This window comes from Babylonia areolata, chromosome 22 (assembly GCF_041734735.1).
Source record: "Babylonia areolata isolate BAREFJ2019XMU chromosome 22, ASM4173473v1, whole genome shotgun sequence".
NCBI classification, from domain to species: Eukaryota; Metazoa; Mollusca; class Gastropoda; order Neogastropoda; family Buccinidae; genus Babylonia; species Babylonia areolata.
Genome location: NC_134897.1, coordinates 34387097 through 34398479, shown reverse-complemented (window position 1 = coordinate 34398479; position 11383 = coordinate 34387097). Strand labels below are relative to the sequence as shown.

Genomic DNA, 11383 nt, shown 5'->3' with positions numbered 1-11383 from the left:
TTGATGAATACTCGGGCGCTGGGGGGTGGGGGGTGGAGTGGGGGGGTGGGGTTGAGTGTGTGTGTGTGTGTTTTGTTTGTTTTTTGTTATTTTATGTCCGACTCATATATATGAATGCTCTGATTAGTTAGTATATTCTTTTTTCTTTTGTTTCCATACATTTATGTATTCGCACCCCTCCACGACTCCCCCCCCCCCCTGCCTGCCCCCAACCCACCCACCCTACATATATAAATGTCTTTATTTTTTATACGTAGTTGTTTTTGTTGTTCTTGTTGGTTAATCCAAAATACCGTATGAATGTAATTGCTTACCTTATTATTATCTTTGATTTGAATGTAACAAGTATAAAATAAAAAATAAAAAGAAATAAAAAAAGCTCCCCCCCCCCCCTTCTCACCTTCAGATGTCGAGGGGTGATGTCGCGGGTGACCGTCATCTCCTTCTTCTCCACGTCGATGTCGGACAGCGGGTAGATGACCTCTCCGATGATCTCGTCCCTGGAGAAGCGGTCGAAGCTGAGGACGACGAAGTGCAGGGTGATGCCGCTCATCTGGTTGGCCTGGATTCCGTAGAAGGTGAACGTCTCGTCGTACTTGGGGTTGAGGGTCTTGCGGACCACCCGGGTCTTGCACTTGTGCTTCTTCTCGGGCAGCAGCTGCAGCTTGACGTAGGGGTCGCAGCCGCCCACGCTGGGGTCCCTGGGGGGCAGGTCGCTGGCGCGGACGATGCTGACCAGCAGCGCGGCCTTGGCCTCGTCGTGCTCCACGGAGAAGCTGAGCGTGCCCAGCTTGGTGGGCAGGGGCGCCGGGGTGCGCAGCGGAGTCTCGTGGCCCTCGGTGGGCAGCATCATCCCCCCGCCCACCGGGTCTACTCTCAGGACGTCTTCCTTCTCAGGCGTTGCGCCGTCCTTCTCGTTCTCCAGGGAGTACACGTCGGCGGCCTTGACGTGCACGGGGTCCAGGCTTCCGCTGCCGCTCATGGACTGGAAACCCGTCATGGGCATGCGCTCCAGCGAGGACTCACCCCCTGGCGGCGTGATGGGGCTGGTGCCTTTGGACTTCATCACCTTGGGCCCCGCCCCCGAGCCCCGCACAGGCACGCTCTTCTTGAAGCTGCCGGAGCTGCTCTCCTGCAGGCCCTTCTTGATGGCGGAGGACAGACGGTTCTGCGCGTTGCGCATCACCCGGCGGCGGTAACACTTGTAGGCCATGGCCGTCAGTGCGGCGAGGAAGACCAGGCAGCCCGCGGCGATCCCCACCGCCACTCCTGTTGTCACTGGAAAAAGATAATACTGCTGATGATGGTGATGATGATGATGATACTGCGACTATATGTATGATTGTCAGTCGTGTTCGACTATGACCATCAGAACAGCAGAGGAGGTAACTGCTGTCCAGACTATCTGGGCTGGAATTTGATTATAGTGGAGAGTGCCTTGCCCAAGTTACACCCCCACTCTCTCGGCCAACAGCGTTTTAGGACAGTCAGTCGGTATTGGGATGGTTCCCAAAGGCAACTAGCCCCCAATACTGCAGCACTAAGAGCCAGTGCAATTCTGCCTCCAAGTTTGAGAGTCACAGTCCTTCACAAAAGACTAAGTTTTAAATGATTTCCTATTGCAATAAAGAAGCCATTGATAATACAGCTCTTACTTTGCTGTTGGCCCAACTGTAAACTTATGTTTATCTGTGGTATAAGCTGAGTGTTGGGCCGAGACTACAACTACTGCTACTAGTACTACCAATGATGATGATGATGTGGCAATAATGATGATAATGTTGATGGTGACAATGATATGATGTGTATTTATATCGCGCTCTATCTTATCAGCACAGGAGCTCAGAGCGCTAACATTTAACATGAATTTGGTGGGTGGGTAGGGGGGTTTACAAAAATTAACGACACGGGGCACTACAACCGAGACTTAAAAACAATAAATGGAATATGTCAATGGCGAGGCAGTGGGGGTGGGGTGGGGACGGGAGACAGACAGACAGACAGACAGACAGACAGAAAGAAAGACTGTGCTGCCCAGGACCAGACAAAGAAAAAGAGAGGGAGGGGTGGCAGGAAAGGGGAGGGTGGGGGCATACAGATGTGTTTTGAAGTAGATTTGTACAGCTTTGTTTTAAAAAGGAAAAAGGGAGAAAAAGTTTGGAAGAGATGATGGGAGGGGTCTGTAGGTTAGTGTGGATTGGGTGGTTGCTGGGGTGGATGCGGAAGTTGGTTGTGTGTGTGTGTGTGTGTGTGTGTGTGTGTGTGTGTGTGTGTGTGTGTGTGTGTGTGTGTGTGTGTGTGTGTGTGTGTGTGTGTGTGTGTGGAAGTGTACATGAGTGAGTTCTTGCTTTTTCCTGCCTTGATTCCTGCCTGTCTGCCTGATGAATCGGCGTGTCTCCGGCACCGTGCTCAGCGTGCTGGCGACACAACGTTTGCTCGTTTTCTTACTCTCTATCTGCCTGTCTTCCTTCTTTCCTTCCTTCCTTCCTTCCTTCTTTTCCTCTCTGCCTGCCAACCGTCCCTCCCTCCTTCCTCCCTTCCTTCCTTCCTTCGTTTTCCATCTGCCTGCCAACCGTCCCTCCCTCCTTCCCTCCCTCCTTCCTTCCTCCCTTCCTTCCTTCCTTCGTTTTCCATCTGCCTGCCAACCGTCCCTCCCTCCTTCCTTTCTTCCTTCCTTTCCTTTCTGCCTGCCAGCTGTCCCTCCCTCCTTCCTCCCTTCCTTCCTTCCTTTCCTTTCTGCCTGCCAGCTGTCCCTCCCTCCTTCCTTCCTTCCTTCCTTCCTTCTTTTCCTTTCTGCCTGCCAGCCGTCCCTCCCTCCTTCCTTCCTCCCTTCCTTCCTTCTTTTCCTTTCTTCCTGCCAACCGTCCCTCCCTCCTTCCTTCCTCCCTTCCTTCCTTCTTTTCCTTTCTGCCTGCCAACCGTCCCTCCCTCCTTCCTTCCTCCCTTCCTTCCTTCTTTTCCTTTCTGCCTGCCAACCGTCCCTCCCTCCTTCCTTTCTTCCCTCCTTCCTTTCTTCCTTCCTTCCTTCTTTTCCTTTCTGCCTGCCAACCGTCCCTCCCTCCCTCCTTCCTTCCTTCCTTCCTTCCTTCTTTTCCTTTCTGCCTGCCAACCGTCCCTCCCTCCTTCCTTCCTCCCTTCCTTCCTTCTTTTCCTTTCTGCCTGCCAACCGTCCCTCCCTCCTTCCTTTCTTCCCTCCTTCCTTTCTTCCTTCCTTCCTTCTTTTCCTTTCTGCCTGCCAACCGTCCCTCCCTCCCTCCTTCCTTCCGTCCTTCCTTCCTTCCTTCTTTTCCTTTCTGCCTGCCAACCGTCCCTCCCTCCCTCCTTCCTTCCTTCCTTCCTTCCTTCTTTTCCTTTCTGCCTGCCAACCGTCCCTCCCTCCTTCCTTCCTCCCTTCCTTCCTTCTTTTCCTTTCTGCCTGCCAACCGTCCCTCCCTCCTTCCTTTCTTCCCTCCTTCCTTTCTTCCTTCCTTCCTTCTTTTCCTTTCTGCCTGCCAACCGTCCCTCCCTCCCTCCTTCCTTCCTTCCTTCCTTCCTTCTTTTCCTTTCTGCCTGCCAACCGTCCCTCCCTCCCTTCCTCCCTCCCTCCTTCCTTCCTTCCTTCCTTCTTTTTCCTTTCTGCCTGCTAACCGTCCCTCCCTCCTTCCTTCCTTCCTTCTTTTCCTTTCTGCCTGTCAACCGTCCTTCCTTCCTTCCTTCCTTCTTTACTTCATTCCTCCCACTCTTTGATTCTATCCTTCTCCTTTCCCATTCCATCAATCCTTTCACTCCTCCATTTCACGTGTCGTTAACGTGTGTAATACAATACGTGTATGCTTGCTTACTTCATTCTTTTCTCTCCGCTCCTTCCATTCTTCTCTCTCTTTCCTTTCTTCCCTGCTTTCTTCCTTTCTTTCATCCTTTTTTCATACGTTCTTTTTTTTTTTTTGATGACTCGATACGTCTGCAGTACAATGCTTGTTCCTTTCCTTCCATTCACCCTTCATCTCCCTCCTTCATTCCTCCCTTTCTTCTTTCCTTTCTTCCTCCTCTTCTTCATGTCTGTCTGTCTGTCTGTCTGTCAGTCTATCTGCCGTTGAGGTTCTTCCTTCATTTACCTCAACTGGCTTGCTGCTCATTATTCATCCATCAAATGTCATGCTTTTATTTCAGGCTAATAATCTAAAGAGCAAGCAGGTCGATCTCTTTTTCATCATCGGAATATTCTGCATTTTGTTTTTTATTAGAATAATTGATTATTTTTTCAAAGTTGAAATTAATTACATATAAAACCAAAAATATTGGACAGTTATCAAAATGGATGAAATGAGCATACACATATGTTACCACACTGATGTTTCGGTATAGTTTGAAACCTTTATCGGCAAACTGTAGCCGTGGAACAGAGCTGACAATTAGTTTTTGACAGTTCCATTTCCAGGTGATATCTCATATTATTAGAGTTTTGTCACTGTCACTTTCCTATGCCTGCCTGTTTGTCTGTGAGCTCTGTCTGTCTGTCTGTCTGTCTGTCTCTCTCTCTCTCTCTCTCTCTGTCTCTCTGTTTTTATATACCTCTGTCTTTGTCTGATTGCCAGCATTCTTGCCTCTCTGTCTCTCTTTCTCTCATTCTCTCCAGTCTTCCTGTCTGTATCAACCAGCCTCTTTTTCTCTCTATTTTTTTCTCCGTCTGTGTGTGTGTGTGTCCATCTCCCTCTCTCTCTCTCTCTCTCTCTCTCTCTCTCTCTCTCTCTCTCTCTCTCTCTCTCTCCTTCCCTCCTTCCTTCCCTCCCTCCCACCCTCTCTCTCTCTCTCTCGTTTCCATACTCCACTTGTGATTAAAATCATGTTTGTTTGAGAATATTTTCCTCAAATTTGGTTATTGATACTCTTGTCTATGTTGCTTCTGATACACTAATACATTTGTTTTTTTCCAATAGTTTTCAGTTTCTATCGTGTGTGGGTGTTTGTGGGTGGGTTTTGTTTTGTTTTTTGTTTTTTGTTTGTTTGTTTGTTGTTGTTGTTTTTTTGTTTGTTTCGGGGGGGGGGGGTTAGGGGTGGGGGGGGGGGGGGTTCAGTGCCAGTGCCATGAACTTCAGTTCCCAGTCCCTTCTCCGCAAGAAAAAGATTAAAAACTCCATCCGTCATGGAAATAAAGATAAGTACTCTCTCTCTCTCTCTCTCTCTCTCTCTCTCTCTCTCTCTCTCTCTCTCTCTCTGTAAGTGTGCGTGAGAGAGAGAGAGTGTGTGTGTGTGGGGGGGGGGGGGGGTATGTCTGTGTTCTGAGTGTGTTTTTTTTCCTATGTCGTTTATTAATACCATGCTCGTGCCTCTGTGTGTGTGTGTGTGTGTGTGTGTGTGTGTGTTATTATTACCATGCTTATGCTTTTATGTAGAATTGTATTCGCATGCTATGACTTTAAGTAGCATTGTGTAGTGCATGCAATGACATATATAATGTAGTATCGTGTAGTGTAGACCCTGTTTCTGGGCGGAGACTGGATGAAAAAAAGCGCGCCAGTGCTTATCTATTATCCTCGAAAATAAAGAATTTGTCTTGTCCTGTCTTGTCCCTCCCTCCCTCTTCCTCTCTCTGTTATGTCTCCTTGTTTTCTCTCTCTCTCTCTCTCTCTCTCTCTCTCTCTCTCTCTCTCTCTCTCTCTCTCTCCCTCTCTCCCTCTCTCTCTCTTCCTCCATATCTCTATGTTTCCTTCCACTTTCTCCTCTTCTTCCATTTTCCTTTTAAGTTTTTTTTCCACACATCCCAGGCCGCCTCTGCCCCCACCACCGTCACCGTCCGAAAGACTCAATTACCGAAAATAGCCACCCCCGGCAAAGAGGGAGCCGGACAAAAAGAGCACAATTGTATTTGTCTGCTTCACGCCAGTGGAAATGTCTTTATGGTGGCGACTAGCGCGAGGCGTGCTTCCATATATAAAAAAATACAGAAAACGAAAAATGATTTTTAAAAAACAAACAAGCATTTGATTTGTGGAAAGCAAGCAAAATGGCGTCCCTTCCTTCTGTTGGGGTCTCTTCTCCTTGCCCCCCCCCCCCCCCAACCCCCACCAACACCCTTCCCCTCCCTCTCTTCCGATCAATATCCGTACGATCTTGCTGAGCCACGCAGATAGAGAGAGGGGGGGCGGGGGGGGGGGGGGGGGGGAGAGAGAGGTAAGATAGGGAGGGAGGGAGGGAAAGTGAGAGATGAAGTGAGAGACACGGTGAGAGATTGGGATGCGGGAGGGGATGGGGAGGGGGGGGTCGCTGGGAAGGAAAAGAGTGCTCGTGTAAGGTGTAGGAGAGGCGGGGGGGGGGGGGTTGTGATGAAAACAGGAGAAAGACACGATGTGAGGGAACTGGAAGGATTGAGAGAGAGAAATGGACGGATAAAAACAGAGAGAGGAGAGGAGGCAGGCACACACACACACACACACACACACACACACACACACACACACATATATATATATATATATATATATACATATATATATATATATACATATATATATATGTGTGTGTGTGGTGCCTAGTATCAAGAAGGGTAAGGGGGTTTTATCTTTTATTCATTAATGCAGAATTTCCTTCGTAAATAAGGAGAATGTATTTACTCTGCATTATTCAGTTTGATTCCAGATCAAAAAGAAGCGCAGGTGTTGTTACCACGCGGCGTTCATATCAACGACATGAATAAAGCTGTAACCAGAAGTTATATGAAATATCAACAACGACAAAATCTCTCAAAAGTACTCCAGCTTTTTTCTTTATATTCTTCTTTTTTCCTTCTTCTCTTTCTCCACCTCTTCCGCTTCCAGTCTCATCTTAATTCTCCGCGTCATCTTCGTCACTGTCATCCTTCTCTCTCTCTTTCCTACCCTTCTTCTTTCGTCTCCTTATCCCACTATCTCTCTCTCTGTCTCTTTCTGTCTGCCTCTCTGTCTCTCTTTCTCTGTCTCTGTCTGTCTGTCTGTCTGTCTGTCTCTCTCTCTCTCTCTCTCTCTCTCTCTCTCTCTCTCTCTCTGTCTGTCTGTCTGTCTGTCTATCAAAATTTTCTGAAGGATTTTGAAATTTTATCCTTCATGTACACAGACAATTAAAGACTGACGAATCCATGCTCTGATATATATATATACATATATATACATACATACATACATATTATAGATATATAGATATATGTTATGTACATAGAATTATCGATTGGCGAATCCATATATATATATATATATATATATATATATATATATAATATATATTGTATTTTGTATTTCTTTTTATCACAACAGATTTCTCTGTATATTATACATGTATATACATATATATTCCAATGAAGAAGAGAGAAAAAACAAAAAGTGAGAAGAGTTTTTCCGAAAGTTAATAATGATAATAGAAAGATAGCCAGAAAGACAGATAAAGCCTTGACTGGGTTGGGTTTGTTTTTTTTGGTTTGTTTGTTTGGTTGGTTTTTTTAGGTTGGCTTTTTTTTATACGACGCACAAGCACGACCAGACTGGTCACGTCTGACTTTGCATGTCTTCTTCGTCCAGACAAGGGACATATTTATGGATTAGTCACTCTTAGGACTTCACACACACACACACACACACACACACACACAACTGGGCGCTCCTCATTCATCACTCGGGCTCCGACCTCCCATAACCCAGACAATAAACATCCGCCAAGTACACGGCCCAGGTGAAACGGGAGCGCCATCGACATCAACAGGCACGCAGCGATACAATGATTATGAATTAATAATGGCGATTCCATCTGAGGCCGTCGCCCGACACGGCAATGTTTCAGCAATCAGAAGGAGAAATCAATCAATAAACATATGAATAATGAGAAAGAAAAAGAAGGCTGTTGTTGTGGAAGTCAAATATGGACATAACAAATACATAGTTTGAACAGAAGGGGGGGGGAAAGAGGGAGAAACAGAGACACCCTCATATACATCTGTAACCTAGATTTCCGTCACTCACCTCCAGTCACGGTGCTTGCTGCTGCATGAACACCCATGGCGACACGCAAAAAAGTCCCCTCAAATAAAAGAATATATCGTAGATCAGCCCAGCAAATCTCTTCGTCAAAACGAATTGGCCGATTTTCCTGGCAGGTCTACGCAATCCGACCGCAAGTGTTTGCGGTTTGTTGGGGATAAAACTGATGTCTGCCTACGACCTGTTGGAAGCCATTGCGTGTGCTCTTCAAAATGGCGGATCGAAAAGAGATGGTGCTCTCTCTCTCTCTCTCTCTCTCTCTCTCTCTCTCTCTCTCTCTGTCTGTGCCTCTGTCTCTCTCTTTTCCTGCTAGTGCCAGCAGACTCGAATTGAGATCGCGTGGTTGAAGGGAGGAAAGTCGGGGGTGGGGGTATGCACTGGCTGGTTCCCCACTGTCGCGGCACCGACTATCGATCCCGTGCCACTCGCTCTGCGTGCCGCCTGCCGCTTCTGGAGCAGCATCAAAATCTTTGAGGACTGACTACGTCACGATCGATACCTGACTCTGATTGGTTGGGGGGGGGGGGGGGGTAGTGGGGGCTAAAAGACTGAAGCTGGGCTCGTGTGGGTTTGAGGGCTCTGTGTGAGCGTACGCGCGCTCGCGCGTGCGTGTGTCTATATGTGTGTGTGTGTACTGAAAGGTTTGAATTTGGGAGGAAAGTTTGGTGTGTGTGTGTGTCTGTGTTTTGTATCTCACTGGGTGGTATGTGTGTTATTGTTTTGTTGTTATTCTCCCATGTCCCCGCTTCCGCAACTTTATCAATTCTTCATGGAGCGACACACTACCGGGTAGACATTGTGTCACCGGTGACACATCCCTTCTTTGTTTGTCTGGCGAAAGATTAGGCAGCTTCTTTCTTTGTCTGTCTTTGTTCACAAAGCCACGCCTTTCTTTCTGTTCAAACAAAGCACCCACCGCCTCATTTGCGTAAAAACAAGCAACAATCGGAAAGATGAAGAGACAGGTGTATTAAAGCTTAAAAGCATTAGACCAGGATCCGAACAAACTACGCGAAGACAAGGCTTGATACAAAGTATGAAATGCCAAAGAAAATGATTGAATAAAACGGAATACTAAAATCAAAGATTTTAAGGAAAAGAAGTGAAATACTTAAAACAAAGATTTGAACAATGTATGAATAAAAATGCTGGCGGTGATTTACGTTCAAGCAATGACAAGATAATAACAAGGATTTCAGCCAAAGATGAAACGATCAAAATAATGATTTTAACCAAGAATGAACAGAGGAAGACATAGAACAGACAAGTATAAGTATACAAACAGGCAGACAGTTTCTTGTCGAGTAGATAGACAGATAGATAGGCAGACAGATAGATGAATGGATGGATGATATAGTCGGGACCTAAAGTCTTTGATCATTTTCCATGATAAAACCAATGAAGACCCAACAACCAAAAATCCATTCATGGATAGAAATGATATGATGGACGTATGGAAATGATATGATGGACGTATGACCTTAAGTGGCAAATTAACGGGAACGTGGGCAACAGCAACAAAATTTAGGTTATCCAGTGCGTGTTTCGCGAGTCTACAGTCCCTCGAATGGCGAAGTTAGTGTACACATGGCACATCAAGCCACAGCAGTTTGGCTCCAAGAAGGGCTCGTTAGGATTAGTTTGCTGTTTGTTCCTTGAAGCCAGCCGAAGAAAAGACAAGACAAAATTCCTTATTTTTGAGGACAATAGATAAGCTAATATGTGTTTGTTTGTTGTTGCTGTTTGTTTGTTTTTGTGGGGGGGTTGTTTTGTTTTGTTTGTGTGTGCGTGTGTGTTTGTTGTTGTTTCATTCAGTTCCCGCCCCACATAGGGTGCATAACAATTCCAGCAAAATCAACTCCTACGATTGGGGCAGATACAGGCGATGTAAAACTACCGAGTACAATGTGTGTGTGTGTGTGTGTGTCACCGAATGAGAGGGGATGGGTGGGGGAAGGTGGGGGGGATGTATAAACACGAACATACTCAGCGCCGGTGCATTATGTACACCCTAAAACGGAATGTGGCTGCCTAATTGAATGGCGGAGTAAAATCGACCATACACGTGGCAACCCACTCGTGGTTCTGAATGAACAGAACGTGGGAGGTACAGCCCACGAACGCAACAGAAAAGGAATAAGTCATAGAAAAAGATGTTTAAAAGATTATTAACAAAAAAAAAAAAAAAATATTAAAAAAATATCTTTGTCCTTCACGTCGTAACTTTCCGTGATCAGTTCCATTGTTCGCTGAAATGAACACTTTGACAGGAACTGTCCTTGTTTGATTTTGCGACGCAGAAGGACAGACAAATTTAAGGAGGGGGTGTGGTGCTGGTGGTACACACACACACACACACACACACACACACACACACACACACACACACACACACACGCACGGACGCACGCACGCACGCACACGCGTACGCAGAAAAAATGTGTAACCGAAAGCATTCACATAACCTAACTAACGGTCGCACGGGGAGAAAATAACTGAGACAGACAGAAAGAATCAAAAGAATAATACTACATATGTAATGAACATCATTTTAATGAGTCGTGGTCAGTCTACATAAGGCCAAAGAGATGTCAAGCTTAAAAGAATCATTAGGTATTCATACGTTTTTAATCTTTGAAATTTTGAATCGGATTTTTTTTTTTTTTTTTTTTTAAGATTTCATTGTATGAGATTCCGTAACCAGACCCCTAAATATAATGATAATGAACGGCACTAGTATTGCGCATTTCTCAAAGTAAGTTTCTCAAAGCGCTGGAAATCAATCATTCAAACACACACACACACAGCAACGCCCTAAACTGACAAACCACACCCAACCATATACACACTCGCACTCATGAGCAGAAAACAGCGTGAGTTAACAGTGGAGGAAAAAGATCACAAAGACGCCTCAGAACAGTTAGTTGTTTTTTTAAAACAGGGATTTGAACAGAGTGAGTATTGGTTGGTGCCAAGGACCGACAGGCAGTGATTTCCAGACAGTGGTAGCACAAAAACAGTAACTGCAGGCAGCCGATAGACTTTAAGTTTATCGTGGGGTACTTTCAAGATGTTTCCCCTGAGAAACGGAAAGAGCAAGGCGAGACTGTAAGGAGATAGGTGCAGAGAAAGAGAGAGAGAAACAAAATAAATTTCGTAAACAACCGTTAAGGGAAACAAACGCGAGTGACGACACACCCCCTCCACAGTTGCACGCTTTCCTGCAGGACCCACACTGACAAAGAGCGCGTGTCTGAGAGAGACGGTGTGTTACTTGGCAACCTACTTGCTGCTTTTGTCATATGCAGTTTTCCGACATTTCACGGATCAAGACAGCAGAGTTTTACTGGATTTCCGAGTACCCGAAAGGTAAGTACGATTTATGTAGAATTTTACTCTCT

The 11383-nt window shown here is 46.1% G+C and overlaps 1 protein-coding gene across 1 annotated transcript in view; it reads right to left on the bottom strand.

Annotated features, from left to right (window-relative positions):
* The window catches only part of LOC143296969 (synaptotagmin-4-like), a 35345-nt gene extending 27121 nt beyond the window's left edge, over positions 1-8224 (bottom strand). The window contains exons 1-2 of the mRNA XM_076609042.1: positions 7965-8224; positions 401-1278 (exon numbers count right to left, since the gene is read on the bottom strand). Of these exons, the coding sequence (XP_076465157.1) occupies positions 401-1278; positions 7965-8001 (915 nt within the window). The 5' untranslated portion in view covers positions 8002-8224. The remainder of the gene's footprint in view (positions 1-400; positions 1279-7964) is intronic.
* Positions 8225-11383: the final 3159 nt, after the last annotated feature.